Below are 19,701 nucleotides of genomic sequence, written 5' to 3' on the forward strand. Positions count from 1 at the left end.
ATCATCGACTTTTTACCACAGTGTATTTTAGTAGGTAAGTGTAAAGTGTGCACATTTTAATTTCGAGTTTAATTTTAAAATATTAAATTTAATGTGCTACGATATTAAATCACAGTGGTTACGAGAACGTGGGTTTCATTACCGCTAAAAACTATTTGTTTTTACTTATAAAATATAAATATATAAATAGTTTTTAATAATGATTGTTTTCTATATGAATATTATATATATTTATTTATTTTATAGCACATTTTTAGTAGCAAGTAATTTAGAAATATTTTTAGTTATTATAAATAGTGACATTTTCCGCTTTTAAAAGCTTAGATCAATACTAATATTAAAAGTAAAGAACATCTGATTGAATGCACTTACTTCCCGCATTCTTAACGACCATACGTGTATATGTCAAGGACGTAAAACCAACTAGGAATTCTAGCCAATGAATGTCACATTTTAGATTTGAAAATATTTGAATTAACTATTAAAAATATCAAAATGTAATATATTTCTAGTATTTTTAAATCAACTACAAAAAACTTCAAATTCAAGTTAGGAAAAATATATAAACTAACTATGAAATATAACAAGTTTAACTATTTGTTATTTGAAGTGGGCTCATATTAAAATTAAATTGAGAATGACACATTTTAATGATAAAGATTTGACTTCAATATGAGAATATTCATTTTTACTATATCATTTTTTTTTTTAGTATACATTTACTATAATACTCCATTGCCGCCTCCAATGAATAACAAATAGAGACTACAAATACAGAAAATAATTATTATTATGAATATACCCGTTTTTGGATAGTTTCCAGCATTGCCTGAAAAGGCACTCTCACATTCCTGAGTTCTGGCTTAAGATATTCTTATATACACATTATATCTACACCTTAACTTTTGGTTTGCATGCACTTTTGCGATAGACCGGGCGCACTGTGCCGCGTTACGTTTGTTTTTCAATGCCGTTCAATCGGCGCTCGGGCAACTCGACAACCGGACAGCTCGACAACTTGACAATGCGGCAGTTTAAAGTGTGGTACCTGAACTTTTTGCCACTCTCATCGTCATCGTCGTAGTTGTAGTCGTCGCCACAGTCGCGTCTGTGGCATTTGTTTGCAATTTTTTTCGCACCGGTTCTCTCGTTGTTGCACTGTACTGCTGCTACTGACGCTTGTAAACATGCTCCACACAACTTACAACTGGTAAACATGCATTGGAGCAACAACAGCAACAGCAACAACAACAACAACAACAAGCAGAAGGCGCCAAAAGAGCAGCAAAGAAAACAAAACGAAAAAAAAAAAAGAAAGCGAAAGGATGCGGCTTGGCCTTGTCTGTGAGTTGCTCCTGAGCTGCCTGCCCGCCTTGGGCTGCCGTTATTGTTCTTATTGAATTTATGGCGTTGTTTACACAAAAATTGCATGACATTGCAGTTGAGTAAACAGCCACCAATACACCTGCACACAAACGCACACACACACAGACAGACAGACAGACAGGCAACCGGATGTGCAACACACGCAACATCTCACGAACAAACAAAAAAAATAAAAATAAAAATTCGAACGCAACTCACTCGAGCATGTCGAAATTCCTTTGACAAAAGAACTATCGGAATTGTGTTCAAAATTTGTTCAAAATTTGTTCAAAATGACAAAGTTATGATGGCCACTGGCTACCTACTCGACCATATATATGTATATTTATAGCCACATCGCGACAATCTTCTAGCAAACTTTTAAGCATTTAAGCTTAAATACCTTAAATCTAGCACAAATGGCATAGCGTCGCTTAAAGAAATGCGAACTTTTCAGCTGTTCGATTGAGGATCAATATTAAGAATAAACAACACACTCGATGCAATCTGATTTAATATTGCAACTATCTATAAAAAGCGGAGCATTTGTTAGAAATATATAAGTATTCCCCCGTCCAACAAACAATCTCTTTAATTTCTGATTCTTTGCATACCTCTCAACTGCTGTTTATTGCTGCCTGCAAGCACCTTCTTCTATTTATATGCGCTGATCTATCATTCATCAAGTCAGTCACAAATAAACACGCCTCTAAATATATATGAGGGAATTGCATATTATGTTCGAACTATCATTCAATCGTTATAATATGGTTAGCAACAATATTTGTTTATGACAATATTGAAGTGTCCAACAAAGAAAGTTTCTATCACATTTCGAAAGGAATTAATAATTTAAAACTTGTGTGTTAAATGTCTAGTCTAATTAATTTTCAAGTAAGCGATTATTTTTTTATCAATCTAATATACCATAGTATATTATTCTGTATACTATTGAAAAGCTTTAACAAACGGCTTGAATCAACAATAATTATAACACTAACATGATTTCACTTCACTTGATTCGCTATCTACAAATGATTGCAATTTTAATACTTTTCCCATTCCTATATCCTACTATTCTTTTTAAACTAACTTTTGATAAACGAATTAGGAAGGGAAAAAAGACACCAAAACTATTTAAATATAAAGAACAAAGCGATCGAACAAGTTAAACATTTAATAAAATAAAAGTGAAAGAACAACAGAGCTTATTTATTAAAACAAGCTACGAAATCGGAAATAAATTGAAATCGAAGCGGAAATATGTACATATGTACAATTTAAAGCTCCACCCACTCGAACTAGTTCCAAATAAGGGGCCAACCTTGTACGAAAGCACTATTAACCAATATCATTAGCAGCAAGCTAAGGAACGGTTCGAGGGCACACGAAGCTCAAACAAAATTCGCAGGCCACTCTGGCCTAAGTGCTTGCCTGGTTGCCTACTGGAAATCAATTCTCATTTGCATGCTGGCCTTGCAAATGGATAAATGGGCAACTACATAAATGCCAAAGGCGTGCCAATTGCAGCAACTCTGCCGCTTTTGCTGCTGTTGTTGCTGCTTCATGGCCATCATCATAAGAGTTCTGATAAGGACGATGTTGGCGGGCGCGATTATGATTTCGAGAACGTGCAAAATCATTTGCATTTACTTCATTTGCTTGCGCATAAATTTGCGATGAAAACGAACACGAAAATGAAAATGAGAATGAGAATGAAAATGAGAAAGAAAATGAAGTGCAGGCGCGCCTGCAATTATGCAGCGGCCGCTTTAAACTAACCAAAAAGGTCAACAATGGGGCAGCGGTGGAGCGCCGGCGGCGCTCGCTCAAAAAGCCAGCAAAAATGTTGCCACAGCTGTGCAACGCCGCAAAGTATGCAACGCTTAACTGACGTCGAGTTGGTAGCCGAGTTAAGCGTTCAGTTGGCTTGGCCTTTTGTTCGCACTGTGAACTCACCTTGGCTTAGCACACTCTTGTGTGTATTTCCTTTTGCCACCGCCACTCCTGTAGTTGTTGTTGTTGTTTTCCCATTTTTTGTGTACCTATTTTTTTATGCATTTCACTTTCGGACGCACTTCGCATTTGTCTCGCGGCGTTGGTGCGCAACAAAAGGCAAAAAGGCAAAAAAAAAAAAAAAACACGGCTGAGGCAATGAATGCACCGACAAAATTTTATTTTTTTTATTCTTATTTTATTGTCCACAATGCATGAACGCAACCAACGCACGAGGCCAAGTGCAGCTGCCAGCCACTCTGGCTGCCTGGCTGCCTGGTTGCCTGGCTGTCTGAATGGATAGCTGCCCCAATAGCCCACATCCTCACTCACTGCTACATATAATTAAAAGCAATGTGGCGCACGCTGCGTATACGTAATGTGTATTAATTAATGTGCAAGCGCGGGCGCACTCGCTTCGCGCACTCAAGCCCATTGCCAAGAGTCAACTAATCAAAGTCACTGATTTATAAAACGCTGATGTGTGTGTGTGTGTTCGTGTGAGTGTATGTGTGTGTGCTAACAACAAGTAATTACAGTGAAATCTCTCCACTGGACACTGCAGTTCACTGAAAGCGTATATTTAAAATGCATCTGTTTTACGAAACTCCATAGCAAATAATTGCATGTGGAAAACAGAAAAATTAGGATACAAAAGCAGAACATGTTTAAAAATTAAAAGTTTATAAAACGTTTGGAAACACCAAAATTACAAACACTTTTAATGTGGTATGCTGTTTCCATTGTGCTGCTTTGCGAATAAAAACAATCTTAAATGACATTTTTGAGCTGCTTTATATTGTCATACGGCTTTGAATATATTTGAGCAGAGTATCCGCCAAAGATCGCCTATGGTATTACGGTTGGACCACTGCAGTAAAGGTGTTTAAAACATGTTTTCAAATTGACAGTTCTTTGTCAGAAATAAACAAAAATAAATTACTAATTGTGTTGTTCTTAAGAAAGACCTTATAAAAGGTTTATTATTTGAATGGAAAAACTCCTTTGTATTATCTTGTTCTAATGTCGAATGATGACCAGAACATTTCTCAGACAATGCCTTAACTCCATTATCCAGCAGTTCTTTATACTTGTATGCTCATTTCATTCGGCCGCCATGATTTTGCTGGGGAATCTAGGTGATACATCTCTTCAATATTTATGGTGGCCATCAATTCTTCTTCGCCCTCGAATTCTTCTTACCAGTTTCCGGTACATCTTTGTGCCGTTGCAGCAGTCGTAATGAAGCCAGATATTTCCACATAACTTAGTCCACTGTCGTGCATTATTATTTACTGCACACGCTTTCAAGTGACAGTCCGCACTAGTTTCGCCTTTATTTCCCAGCAGCAGCTCATGGTCCGCTTATTAATTGCCTGGCAACGTCATAATTAGTTTGCAACGGTAATGCGATGCCGATTTATGATAGCTTGGCTTACTCCCCTTATCCTGCAACGCGCTTCATCCAATTAAGTTATGATCTCGTCTTTCTTTAGCTTTGTACAATTAGTTGCCCACTTTTTATTGTATTGTTAGATGAACAAAACAGACATATTTGTTGACTTTAAAGCAGACATATAATTATTCTGTAAAGAATTATTTAGTCGCTTATAGTTATGTAATAATGGAACTACAAGTGAGGTGGATGGAAGAGTGCTTTACAAATGCACCACAATTATAAAATTACGAAAACAGAGAGCTATTTTTGCACATAATATTCCTTGACCTTGAATGACCGATAAATGGCTTTATTCGAAAAGAACCCGACATGTCGTATCGATATTTGCAATCGAATTGAATTGTCTGAAGAAAGAAATTATGGTAGATGTAGATAGACGTTTGATTGTAAAGTTTGAAGACTCTGCGTTTAATATTTAATATTGAATGACCGATAAGTGGCTTTATTCGAAAAGAACCCGACATGTCGTATCGATATTTGCAATCGAATTGAATTGTCTGAAGAAAGAAATTATGGTAGATGTAGATAGACGTTTGATTGTAAGGTTTGAAGACTCTGCGTTTAATATTTATTCATTAGTGATCGGTGAGTATTCATCGTCATATGAAACAATACTCTCATTAAAAGGATCTTAGTCCAACCCATATCAAAGCTAAGCTAGATTCTATTCGGTGGAAGCCTGCTCCTTCGTTTACAACAGTAAAAAATTGGGTCCGGAAAGTGCTGTACCTCGAAAATTTTGGAAATGACAAAGTTGTGTGCAAGATGCGTGCCGTTCTCACGTATTTGGGGAAAAAAGATAGTGTTGTTTTATCAAGACAATCAATCAATGAGTTGAAGCTCGAATTGCGTCTTCACAAAACCTGCTCGCCAGATTTAACACCTCTGGAGTATTTCTTTTTTAAAGATGTTTCGGTGGTAAAAGATTTGCCAACAACGATGAGGAGCAATCTGCGGTTGATTAGCTATTTTGAGAAACGCGACAAATTACTTGTTGGAAATGGAAAATTACAAACTAAATAAAATAATAATAAAAATAAAACTCTAAATGTACAAGTAACATAAACCTACAATAATTTATACCTCTAAGCAGATGCTATATCTTGCACTGTAAGCTATTAGTTGGGCAGCAAATTCACAAATATTTATGTGTAGAAACCCAATATATTTTCACAAATCCTTATATATTTCTTTTATTCCTTTCTTATTATTAATTTCTTATTACAAATTAAGTTTGATATTAAATTGTCAAACGTTGTTTTATGCGACGATGGAGGAAGTTTCATTTAAGATATTGGTTTTATTTTTAAACTAGAATATGAAAATAATTTATAGGTAAATAAAATATGCATAGTTTGCCTGAAATATTGGCAAACTACAGTCTCTTTTTGACCATTCTTCAAAAAATTTTATAGCGACGTAAGCTCTCAAGGTCGATTTACATTAAATTCCTTCATAATCATGCTTCGATGAAGCAGCTAAAGTGAATTAAAAGTGGCATAGTCAACCATATTGTTTGTTTTAGAAATAATGTTGAAGGACCCTTCAGGGTTCGAAAAATGTTTTCCAAATTACACAATTATTTTAAGTATGTACAGTTTATTTAACACACAACCATACAAGTATATCTAATCGTGGCAGAGGAGAAAGAAAAGTCAGGACAATGCCGACAAATTCACAAAAAAGTTAAACTGCAGTTAGATGGATTTTCTAACTAAATAAAGAAGTTTAGAAAACTTTCAACATTAATTGCCGTTATTTGTTTTCAGCTAGTTTTTTTCTCTTTGATATTTCGATGCAAATCGTTTTATTTTTGTGACACTCCAAACATCGGTCATTTGGATTTTTCATAAAAATCAAGAGTTATAAACGTAAATCTTAAACAACTGCTAAACCGCTATAAGTAAGTAAGTAAAGTAAGTTTCAATTTACATCTCAATAGTAAATTTATGAATTTTATAATTTATAACTCAATCTACAAATGATTTGTTGGCTTAGTTCATCAAACAATTAGTTGAACTCTTTAGCTATGCTTCTTGTTGGGGGCCAGATTAAGGTTCCATCACACTTAAGCATCTTTGATTGAAATGTGAAAAGGGTAATCAAATGAGGTGCAAATAAACTGTTTCTTCTATTTTTTGTAATATACAAGTATAACTTCATCCTTAAGAACCAATTTAATAAAGCTTGCAAATTTGTATGAAAAATCGCAGCTTCGATGTCATACGAGTACATCACTAACGCAATTGTGTATTCGTATTTGAGTTCTAAATAAACTGATTTCACTGTACGAGTATTTCTGTTTTATAAGTTGACCTCCGCACACTCGCATGTGCCATGTCCATGTTTCCTGTCATTCCATGGGTGTGTGTATTTGTGCGTGTGTGTGTGTGTGAGTGTGTGTGTGTGTGTGTGCCCGCACATACATCGAAATTGCATTTAGGTAAGCTGAGCCAACCGCATCGCAGAGCCAAAGTGAACAAAACAGGGCAACAGTGAACAGTGCCAAAGAGTGCGAGAAATCCTAATTAGAGCGAGTTTTCCCTTCCATGACCCGCAAACCACTGCCCCACTGTTCCACTGCCCCCCACCATCAACACCAACACCAACACCATCCTCCACTTCATCACCATCATCAACAGCTCCTGTTCCACACCACCTACCCCTCACCCCACCCCTCCCCGCCCCCTGGCGCATTGCCTTTTGCATTTAGTTTGCTGCAATTCGAGTATCGCACAAATGGAAATTTAATTGCCAGGCTAGGCCGGCGTTTGCCGCTTTATCATTTAACACTCCCAACCGCAACAGCAACAACTACAGCTTCATACATTTACCGTTGATTTGATTCATTTGGCTTCAACACTGGAATGCTGGACGCAACGAAATGCGAAACGTGTTCATAAACAGACAAACAGACTAAAAACATTAACATGCGCATATACTTATGTTTTTATTTATACATACACACATGCACATGTGTGTGTGTGTGCATTTATACAATATTTCATACATGTGTGCGGGCATTTACCGTTACAATAAACACATTTTGCTGGCAACGGCCACAAGGCGCAAAATTCAACCCCCCCTGGACGAATAATTTCTACCCTCACCAAAAATCTTCAAGGAGTCTTTTCAAAACCAAAATAAGCTTCATTTAATTAAATTGGAAATTTATATTGCAAATAGAGAGAATATTTTAAGAGATTACAAACTCTAGGCAATTTACAGCGCTTACGTAAGCGAATAATAACAACAACAAAAACTGATAAGGAAGCGCAAATAATTGCATTTAAATAAATTATAAAACTTAATATATGTATATATAAAATAATAAAACAAAAACTTTCCGGAACATTTTTTGATTGCAAATGCGAAAAAACAAACTTTTAAATCAATTTCCCGTTTAAGTGTATTTTTGAAAGGAATAACAAAAAGTAAGCAGGATTCTGAAACTGAAATGCTTCGGAAAAAGTTGTACAGAGTTTAAAACCAAACTTAATATAGAATGCGTGCGGTAGGTCGACTGCTATCTAATCAAATATCATTTAATTTTGACGGGATGTCGAGACAATACAAGTATGTACCTAACTAACGCAGTTTCAAAGTTCTTTTTAAAAAGTCCTCTTTATATTTGTTTACTTTAAACGCAAAAATGACAAAAGAAAGCTTTAATGTATGGCGCTTCCTTAAGCAAATATTTCAAAAAAATATATGTATTATAACATTGAAAACATAATAACGAAATAATTGAAATATAATGGGTTTTCGCAAATATTCCCTGAAAATATACTATAATACTAAAAAGAGAGCATACTTTAGTTCAAAAATGTTATTAAAAATTATTTAAAAATATATAGTATAGTAGTATATAGTATGTCTTTATAATCGCAATATCACGTGGGCGCTACAAATATAATCCGCAAATTAAAATGCCCGCAGTGTAGAGTGTGAAGAGAAGCAAGTGAGAAAAAAGAAACAAAAACGCACGCAAAGCAATCATAAAATGTGCTTTTGGTAACCTTAATGCGATTGTCAAGCCACATGTGTGTGTGTGTGTGTGTGTGTGTGTGTGTGTGTGTGTTAGTGTGCGTGTTTACGGTTGTGGCGAATGTAGTCGATTAACGAAACTCACACACACACAGGCACACACACACACACACACCTGTGCAGGGGAAGGTGTGCGACACATTTGTTTAGTTGGGCTCATATAAAACATATGCCTGGCACGTCGGCGGCAACAAAAGCGGCCGCAACGACGCAAAGGTCCGTTTAACTTAACGTTTCCCACGCGTACGCTTCCAGCCGCCTTCATCGCAGTCGCCCTCGTTACCACAACAACAACAACAACCACACACGTGCATTAAGTGATGTGGGGGAGGTGCTGGGCGGTGGATGGTGGGTGGAGCGAGTTAACGCCAGAGAAGTAGCCAAAGGACAACGTGTCTCTCTCATGGATGCTACTTAAACTCTTGTTGTTTCATTCCTTTAAGCGGATACTCCCTCCCCCATATACAACATTAACGCCGATCTTGATGCCCGCTCAACAGTTTTCTGAGATAGATGGGCACAACTGTAAAGTGACAATTAAGAGAGATCAGCACGTGTGATAGCCGAATGAGAAATGGCCAGCAACATAAATACTTAGTTAGTGTAGGCTTTATCAGATACTCGTACTCGCAACCAGTGGTAATTTTTTCTCTGAATCAAAGCTACAACAGAAGACTTAACAACGTTTTCAGATTATGTTCAGCATGCAAACGATGCGTTCAATTAAATACAACGCTCGGAACGTTGGAGAGACAATTAACATCAAGTGTTGGGGAAAAACTGCTCTGAGCAAAAAAGCAATAGAACTGGATTGCATTTTAAATATTTTGGTGGATATGTTAGACATGAGAAGATATTTTATTGTTAACGATTTTCATATAAACTGAGTTTTCGGCCATTTTTCTGTATCCTTCCAATATAGTCAAACAACATTTTAAATTCCGTATAAATTGAAGTATTAATCACTTGTGGTGTCTGCATTTTATGTCTCCTTCTGATTGAGTGAAACAAAATTTTAAAAATCCTTATAAACTAAAATTTCACCCACTTTTGGATTGCATTTTTTTATAATGCATTGTGGGTCTCCTTCTAATAGAGTCAAACAAAATTTTAAAAATCCTTATGAACTGAAATGTTACCCACTTTTGGGTAGAATTTTTTACAATGTTGGTGTCTTTAGTAATACAGGAAAAAAATAATCCAAAAATGTTGTACAAAAAACATATGAGGAATTCTTAGGCAGCTTTTAAAAAATCCGACGGGCTTAATGAAAGTCTCATGCTTTATCTTTTGTTAATACATTTTCCGTTACATTTATTTTCTATGCATCAAATACTTTCTGGCAGTTTTTATAAGTTTCTTAAATTACAGCATCTATTTAATATTATTCCTTCAATGCAAAACGGATAAAATACACACAACAATCTCTTAACACATTTAATTCAATGACATCGATTGACTAACATATGCATTTGTTTAATTAATTATTTACCATTACTTCACATCAAAGGAATTCGTTTGTTAAACCGATAGCCTTGACTCGAATGTTTCAATGTTTCCTTCACACCACTCATTCACGAGTAAGTCACGTTTTTCCGCGATTTGTACTGATTTAATTAATTCTCTACTTAACACGAGTTGACTTTCTATAGTGTTTTTGTATAGTCCTTGTGGGGTCCTTGAAGCTAGCGGGCGGGTGAGGGGGCTGCACTCAAATACTAGAGTGTTGACATGCAACCATCAATCGAACGCTCCTTTCATACTACTACCATGAGGGAAACAAAACTCTACTTACAACGGCTAAAGACACGTTGTTGTCGCAGTTGACTTTAAAAGTCGCCTTTGACTGAACAGTTCCACGTTTTTCGTACCACCTAACCCCCACTCCCCTCGCCCCCTCACTCCTTGCAATCATTTTTGCCGCTCCGTGGCCGCAATGAGCAGAGGGACGACCACCTGCTGTAAATGTGCGAAAATTGCAGAGCTGTTAATGATGCAGGAAATGAGTTAATGCGCCATCAATGGCAATGCCAGTAGCAACAGCTACAACAACAACAGCAAGAACAACAAGAATAACAACAGCAACAAGGACAAAAGGACAAAAGGACGCAACGAAGCGGCAGCAGCGATATTGTGAGCAATATTGAATGTGCCTTCCAGGCTGGCTACTGGCTGGCTGCCTGCCATCATCATCGCCATCCTTCCTTCCTAACTACCTTGCTTCCTTGCCGCTACCATCTCGACGCATCGTTCCCTTCATCGTGGGCCGCATGCAAAGCTCAATCCAAAGCTCCGGCGGCTTGGCTGCCATGCCAAGCAATTGATTGGCATTGCCCAAGAGCTGGGTGAGAGTGCCGAGAGCTGGGCTCAGTACTGCTGTAAAATGTTGCCAATGCCATTAAGCGCGCGCTCTAATCAGCTTATCATTATTACGTGAACGACAGGACGCAGGACGAGGCAGGATGGATGGGACGGGGACGGGGACGGGGATGACAGCACAATAAAACTGCTTGTAGCAGCCAAAGCGCATTAAAATAGTTAAACAGCGACTCTAGTGAGGGAGTGGGGTGGGGGAGGGCATTAGACATAGACAATAACACCAGAAATGGCAATGAGCAGAACACAATGTTGACTGGAGACAAAATAAATCAATTAAAAGATTTACCACACACACACACACACAACCACCCATTCGTAGTATATGCTATGCATGTTATAGGCACGCACATGTATATATGTATATATATATACGCTTCTATATGTGTTTGTTCATGCTAGTATGTGCGCATTGGGACAAACGAAAAGCCAACAGCCAAGCTAATTAGCAGCGTCGAGCAAATTGGTCAGCGCAAGGAAGTGAGAAGTGCACTGAGAGAAAAGGCGCAAAGGTTACACAATCTTTATAGAGAATACAAGACATATGTATAGATTTCGAAAGTCTCATATTCATGCTATTCCATCAATAATATTCAATTAATGCAAAAATACTGCTTATTCTATTCTAATAATATTATTCAACTTCAAAGTTTTGACTAGTAATCGCTATGGGCTGTAAGGATCGCTTCTTATTTTACGCTGTTCAGGTTAAGTCATCTAAGCCTTCATAGTATCTCCTCAATTGTGTACTTTAATTGAAATTTTCCAAATATTGTGCACAATTTCACCCCAGTTGGAGGTTAAATTTTCCAAAGCCAAACATTCATTTCCGATTGGGTCAGCCAGCTTAGAAGTCTCTGGAGAACAAAAAAATTGACTTGATTTTGAGGGTTGCATTAGCATCTAACACCAAATTAAACCGTAATCTTAAGCTACTGGAGTGAGCTCGTTTTAAACAATAAGCTCATTGTATTCGCTCTTAATGAGATTACGATCAAATTTGTGATATTACACTAACCGAAATCTGAGGGTATTCTGCAATTCTACAATTGTTGATACGGATATATATACACAATATCTGTTAATGGCACTGTTATCGCCGGCGCTTTGTTTTCTTTATTCAATATTTGGTGGTTGGAGGTTGATTTATAAATATATAGACATTTTGTTCACATTTGAATAGTGTGAATTGCATATTGATATCAGAAATTTCCAGCTAAAATAGTTCATGAATTTCTACAATATTTATTTGTTTAAGATTTAAATATAGCCAATAACTTTGAGAAAACATATTCATGACAGACATCTGGTTTTCCTGAGTGTAAGCAGTGGGTGGGCACATGGTGGCACATACATACGTTCAGGCTGCGACAGCATAGATTAGGCGGTCAAGCATATTGTACATTTTATCGGCATATCATTAATTTAATGTCGCACATTAATTGTCGTTGTGCATACGCAGCGTTGTGCGGCGAAAGATAAAACGTGCGTTCGCCGAATAGTATGCGCTTGACTAACAATTATGGCAGCTATATTACATGAGACACTAATCCCCACAATCCACTCTCTATATCTGTATCTTCTTCTGCTTTAGGCAGCACAGCGAATCCGGATGCCAAACGTCTGTACGACGATCTTTTGAGCAATTACAACAAACTGGTGAGACCCGTCGTCAATGTCACCGATGCGCTCACGGTGCGGATCAAGCTCAAGCTCTCGCAACTGATTGATGTCAATCTGAAGAATCAAATAATGACCACAAATCTATGGGTGGAACAATCATGGTACGACTACAAGCTCAAATGGGAGCCCAAAGAATATGGCGGCGTTGAGATGTTGCATGTGCCATCCGATCACATTTGGCGGCCGGACATTGTACTCTACAACAAGTAAGTGGATATACTAGATAGCTTAATCTGCGGTCAGACAGGCAAATAATTTGCACACCAACTCGTTCAAGAACGTGTTTTAAATAGAAGTAACATAATAAATGAACTCAAAACTCTACAAAGTTTGTGTGCAAACTATTTGCCTGCCAGACCATAACCTTAAATATTTCATATTTAAAATTTGGTAGCTCGAAAATGCCTCTTTTTAATGACACTTTCATAATTACCTAGGATCTGTGATATATAGTGGAAAGAAAATGGAAAGTCGAAATATTTGTAACGCTTTTAAATGATGTTACATTTTCTTGATATTGGAAACTAAGCATTTGATTTATCTTATTTGCGAAGTTATATTTGTAAAAAAAAGCGGTTCCTCAGCTTTAAAATTATAACTCTAATTATATGCTCATTAATAATTACCAAGCAATGGCAATTAGAATGTCTTTCTTTCTCAAAAACAACAGCGATTTCGAAATGTTGTCAAACAACCCCTATAAAGCAAAACTTAATTAATGAGATATATAATACATACACAGCCCTACAATCGATTAGCTCCCTCCCTCTAGTCTGTCTAAATAATTATGGATCATGCCCAAAATGTGTATACCCTGTATTCGAAGGGGTAACAAATCATGATAACTTTTTGTTTTTAAATATACATATCTAAACTAATGCTCGATATTTATAAGCTTGAATTAATACCCAATGATACTATAATGTTGTATCAACATCGGTACACAATGTAATATATCAGTCATTACAACAATTTCGAAATCAGTCTTAGTACTTAACCCCTTTCTGTTTATTTCTATATCGTACCGAAAACTGATTTTAAGAAGCTCTGTATAGTTCCTCACCATAATTTAAAGATTTCGCGTTAAATCGATAAATTATGCGATATAGCTGCCATAGGAATGATTGGTTTTGTTGAAATTTAAAAGCTGTTGTAGGGAAAAGAACGATTGCAGAGGACTTAAGAGACAGGCACTTAAAAAAAGTCTTAACCTCTAAGAGTAGGCCAATTTTTTGTGTTGCTATTTAATTTCAAGGTACTTATTATTCGCCTAATTTGACAAATTTTCAATTCAATTAAGCAAATGTGGGAACCGAAAAAGCGTTAAATTAATCCGAAACGCATCAAATATAAAAAAAAAACAAACAAAAGTGTTTGCCATTTGAATTGTTAACACAATTCTATAAAAACGCTTCAAGGAAGCACGCAAAATATTCCGATTTATTTCACATTTCGCTTGAGGGTTTTGCCCTTGGCTGGTTTTCATGTCGCTTAAATGCCTTAGGAGTGGCAACAAACAAAATTATAAATTAAATCACATTTAATACCCTGTATAATAAATTAGTATGTTACATTTTAAATTTATTCTTAGTGTGTTATGTTAACAATATTGTAAACTGTCTGTTGTGAAGTTCCACAGACAAGGTTCTGTAAAAAAGCAGACACTTTTATTTCGATTGCAACTCTAAAAATGTGCAGGAAGGCACGTCAAGCTGGTTTAAAGTTAATCAACTAAATCACATGAATATTAGATTCGCTTAATGCCGTTTCATCAGGAAACGTTATTTTTTGGTTTTGTTATTTTATTTCAATAGTTTGTAGAGCCGAAATAAAGAACATGGTTTTTCATTTTGATGCTCTTTGAAGAACAACTTTGTGAGTAAATGAAAACAATATTTAAAAACTTGTTTATATGCATATCGATTTTATTGCCTACAGTTTCTACGGTTTTTATGGTTAACACCAATTCACCAATTTGTTGGCAATACAAAACTCTGAAAAAAGGATATAAACATTAGAAATTGTCATAAAAAAATGTTTCCTTTCATATTTTTTTTTATGTAGTGCCGATGGAAACTTTGAGGTGACTCTGGCCACCAAAGCCACTTTGAACTATACGGGGCGCGTCGAATGGAGACCACCGGCCATTTATAAGAGCTCCTGTGAAATTGATGTTGAATATTTTCCATTTGATGAGCAAACCTGCGTGATGAAGTTCGGCAGCTGGACCTACGATGGTTTTCAGGTAAGTGAATGAATGGGCTCTAGAACACAATTATGTACATTCCCTTCACCCCCCCCAACCCGCAACCCCCCACTCACATCTAACGCCTGAACTACTCCCATCTAATGCCACAGAACCATAAACCTATGTCAATAAGTTGGTTCGGTGCTAGAAGAAGCGACTTATTTCCACATTAACAAATTGCGCATTTCGGAGCTGTCTTACGACCTACGCCATACGCCGTACGCCGTACAGAGTCCTCTTTTATGTTAGTGGCCATAAAACGGAATTCGCTCATAATTCGTCGCCCTCGCATATAATTTCTCTCATTTTACGGCCGTCATACGTCTTCTGGTGTCTTCTGTAACCCGCCGCTGGGCGCTTAGGCCCACACGTGCGGTCCACACACTTTTCCACAGGAATACATATATACATAAATACACACACACACATACACACAATGAAGGGAGTTCATAAAAATGTCTCTGGCGGTTTGGCAGCAAACATCGCATGGCCCAAATGTCGGCACACAGCAATAAGACCAGCCACCCAAATGGACTACGGTTGACAAATACGTTAGGCTTCACACCTGGTAGCCAAGGAAGTCTCCAGTCGCCCACACCTGCCCCTGCTCGCACAAAAGATAACTTTGTGGCAGTGGCAACATGAAATGTGCAATGGCAAATAGCAAATAGCAGATGGCAGATGGCAGATGGCAAATGGCAGATGCTAAATGACAACACAAAAGCATGCAACAAAGCATCGCCATCGACAGCCTTCGGCAATGCTCCAATTCTGCAATCCTCCACTCCTGCAATCCTTCAATCCTGCTTTGTGCCGTTCCACAACACCGACTTGCCAGCTAATGAAGTGGCATTATCTGGCATTAGTTCTCCAGCATCGTTACCCAGCAATTTCAGGCAAATGAGTTAGCCAATGACTTGCAATTCGCACCTCTCCCCCTCCCCCTTCCCCCTTCCCCCTCTTTCCCACCCCCCGCTCATCTTGCTGCGCCATCGCCTGCAAATGCATTTCAAGGATCAGCGAGCTAAATGCACGTTGGTTGCATTACGGCGCCCAAATGAGGGCGTTTCCCATACCTAACTTTAGACGCCGTTTGGACAAATGAAATGTGAACATAAATCTGACAAGCAAAAACGTGGATGTTGTTCTTACAATAATACTATATAGTTTTATTGAAAAAAAAATGAACAATTAAATTCGTCATCTTTTTCTGGTAAAGCATTTGCACCCTAAAGCAGCATCATCTTTTAAAGACCCATCTCTTTATTAAATTGTAAGTTTTCGCAGTTTGTATTCCATTTCCTATTTACGACTTACTTTCCACTATTTTCTTCGACCTTAATCAAGTATAGTTCCAATCAATTAACCTGTTGCAAAGCAACTATTTAAACTAAAGATTTCTTCTGCCGTTTTATTGACGACAATCCAATTTTAAATCCCGAAGAAAGGAGTATCACGGACCTGATTTTCTTGCGCATTTCTTTGGCTACAATCCTCTCTGGTTGACTCCATGTATTATGTATGTTGTATGCTGCAGTCCATTGATTGAAAGCACCGCCAACTAACTACTGAAGCGATTAATTCTTCAGCCCACTCCATTGTGGGCTGTGCCCATGAAAATATCTCATCCTTTCGTCCTGCTCGGTCCACATGATTCTAGTGATTGTGGTTCTACTTCCCAATGCTGTCCAATACTTTAATACAAAAATGTATGCTTCTTTACAACCGTAAATATTATTTCTTGCCACAATTGCTTTCTAAATGGCGAGGCATAGTCTGCTGGCTATTGACGCAAATGGAAAAATATGTATATATGTATGTACATATATACGAATAGTATGTAAACAGCAAACAAGTCAATAAACTTTTGCGAAATGGCCCTTTAAATGCTCATTCATTTCTGCCAAAACATTGCACAAAAATCCGTGCACTAAAATAAGAATATAAGTTACACAAACATGTGCTGATTGTACCACAATGCGTATACGTAATACTTGAACATTAGTATCGTATTCGAATTGAGCTCTTCATGTACGAATGACTTGCAGAAACTAATTGACTTATGTCTGCAGATGTATTTGAATTGAAACTCGAGAAACAGATAGATATACTCGTACTCATATGAAAGGGAAAAAGTCAGTGCAGTAAACTTTTTTTCCAGCTTCGAATCTGGCACTCGCATGAAACTCAATTTTATGAATTACTTCCTATACGGTACTAAATAGTATATAAAACATATATATATATATATATAGATATATATATATATATATATATATATATGATATATATATATAGAGATAGATAGATATATATATATATATATAATATATATATATATATATATATATATATATATATATATATATATATATATATATATATATATAGTGTAATGTATAAAAATGTACAGGGTGCCTTTTACGCTACAGTTTGATGTTTGGTTTCAAGTAACTCTTTAATGCATGATGATGATTCTTTTCTTTCTAAATTATGTATGATAGCTGATAATAAAGGCGTAACACTTTATTACCAAAATTATTTCACAGAAAAATATTAATGTAGGATAAGAATAGGATACGGACTGGGTTTGGTTTATTTATACAAGTACACAAGAATTGGCCTTCACAAATTCGCATCTTAGAAAGGAGCTGCTCTGTGGATTCAATTTTTCAATTAAGGCAGAAAGTAGTTTTCCTATGTGTCGGCACAGGGCCCAAAGAACGCAATACCAACTATTTTATTCTATTCAGTAAACAATTATTTTGAGTGTAACAATTCCAGCACCATCAAATATTTACGAAATGAAAAAAATACAAAGGTTTCAACAATATTAAGTGAAATTAACGAAACAACATTATTAATTAACAAATTTTAAAAAGAAAAAACAAAACAAAAAATTTTGGGTATACAAATAATGTTGCAAAATCAAATAGTTCGATCCATGAAAATTGGCAGTGTTGTTTATATGATTTCTTTTCGATATTTTCTTCAACAATTAATTGTTTGGACAAACTGGAGGCTTTCTATTGCAGCCACTATAATATACCCGTACATAGTAGTGCAATCCAGGGAAATGGCTTGGATAGACTGACTTGGGTATGTCGATTCGGCTCGTCACACTGATCTTTATTGTACGACGCCACTGGACTATAAAAAGCACTCTGTCTTATATACTCGTTATTATGTATGTATGTATGCATGTTGCGATGGTCTGATTTATGTATTTATGTATATCTTCATATAGTTGTGTAGTATGCTTGTGTGCGTGTATTATATGGCAAGTAAATTTGTTTTCAAGTTAAATTAAATTTATGCTGCATACGCTCAGGCGCTCAACTTTTTATTAACCCCTCCACCACCACCAACACACCACCCCCCCCCCCCTCCCACCCACGCACAGAAGAAGTTGATAAACTTATATGCAAATTTACATTCAGTTGTGCTCTCTAGCAAATGCATTCCAAATTAAAGCCAAAGCTCAAATTGTATTATTCTGTATTCTTTGCTCCCTACCTACAGCCCTCTCCCCCCTGCTCCCAACTCTTCCATGGCCGGTCTATATCCGACTCTGTGCTTTTTTGTGGCATCGCCACAGGCGCAAAGTTTGCTATTAACTTTCATGGTCGCCTGAACAACTGAGGAGCACAACAGCACTACACAACTAATTGTCAAACGCCAAGCAAAAGGCGATGGTCGTCGGTCGACCTGTCTGCCTGAAATCGAGTCTGGGTTAGGGATGGATGGATGGAAAGCAAAATATGAAATCGGTTGGAAACATCGGTTGCAAAACCTACTAAGAAATTGAAAATAGAAAAAAGCAAAGAAACAGATTTTCAATTGGAAAACTTCCAGCCACCGAATGTTAGCTTCTTCAAGAATGTCAGCATATACTGGGTACTGGGTCTCCATTATTTAATGTCAACTACTATTATCGGAAGTAATGGGCAAGTTGTAATGCATTGACAATATTTATTTATTTATTTCATCGACAAACAATGCAGTCGATGTAAACGAAAAAAGAAAACCATAAAAAGAAACAATACAATCAATCTGAATATACAACGAACTTCAAAACGAATAGAGTACTAAAGTCGTGTCAACACCGTTGTAATGCAAGCTACAGTCATTTAACTAAAATCAAATAGTTTACAAATGTTGATAAAGCTTCAGATGATATTTTTTCATTTTATTTTTATTTATTAAGGAGAAGGTTAACCATTAATTCTTAACCTAGATGATATTCATATTATTGTTCAAGATATGCTTATAAACAAAAAAGCTTTAGCGATTGAGCTTGATTTCCGCACTCTTCGGCTACAGAATGTACAGAAGAAAGAGCATCGATGAATTGTGTTAAAAAATTTAAAAAATATTAAATCATCGATGGCTAATATATCGATGTCCTTTCTTACATCACTAGTCTAAGTTGCTGCCTGAGTGTTGCCGTTGCCTGCCTCCCTCCCTGTCTGTCTGTCTGTCTGTCTGACTGTCAATGTGGCCCAACATGTTCATTAACTTACTTGCG

At 36.7% G+C, this 19,701-nt stretch overlaps 1 protein-coding gene across 2 annotated transcripts in view; it reads left to right on the plus strand.

Annotated features, from left to right (window-relative positions):
• The window catches only part of LOC115627258 (acetylcholine receptor subunit alpha-like), a 96,397-nt gene that overhangs the window by 40,457 nt on the left and 36,239 nt on the right, over positions 1-19,701 (plus strand). For both annotated transcript variants that reach the window (XM_030522885.1, XM_030522886.1), the window contains exons 2-3: positions 12,837-13,131; positions 14,990-15,170. In XM_030522885.1, coding sequence (XP_030378745.1) covers positions 12,837-13,131; positions 14,990-15,170 — 476 coding nt within the window. The remainder of the gene's footprint in view (positions 1-12,836; positions 13,132-14,989; positions 15,171-19,701) is intronic.

Source organism: Scaptodrosophila lebanonensis, unplaced genomic scaffold (assembly GCF_003285725.1).
Source record: "Scaptodrosophila lebanonensis strain 11010-0011.00,11010-0021.00 unplaced genomic scaffold, SlebRS2 tig00000092-arrow-pilon, whole genome shotgun sequence".
Lineage (NCBI taxonomy): Eukaryota > Metazoa > Arthropoda > Insecta > Diptera > Drosophilidae > Scaptodrosophila > Scaptodrosophila lebanonensis.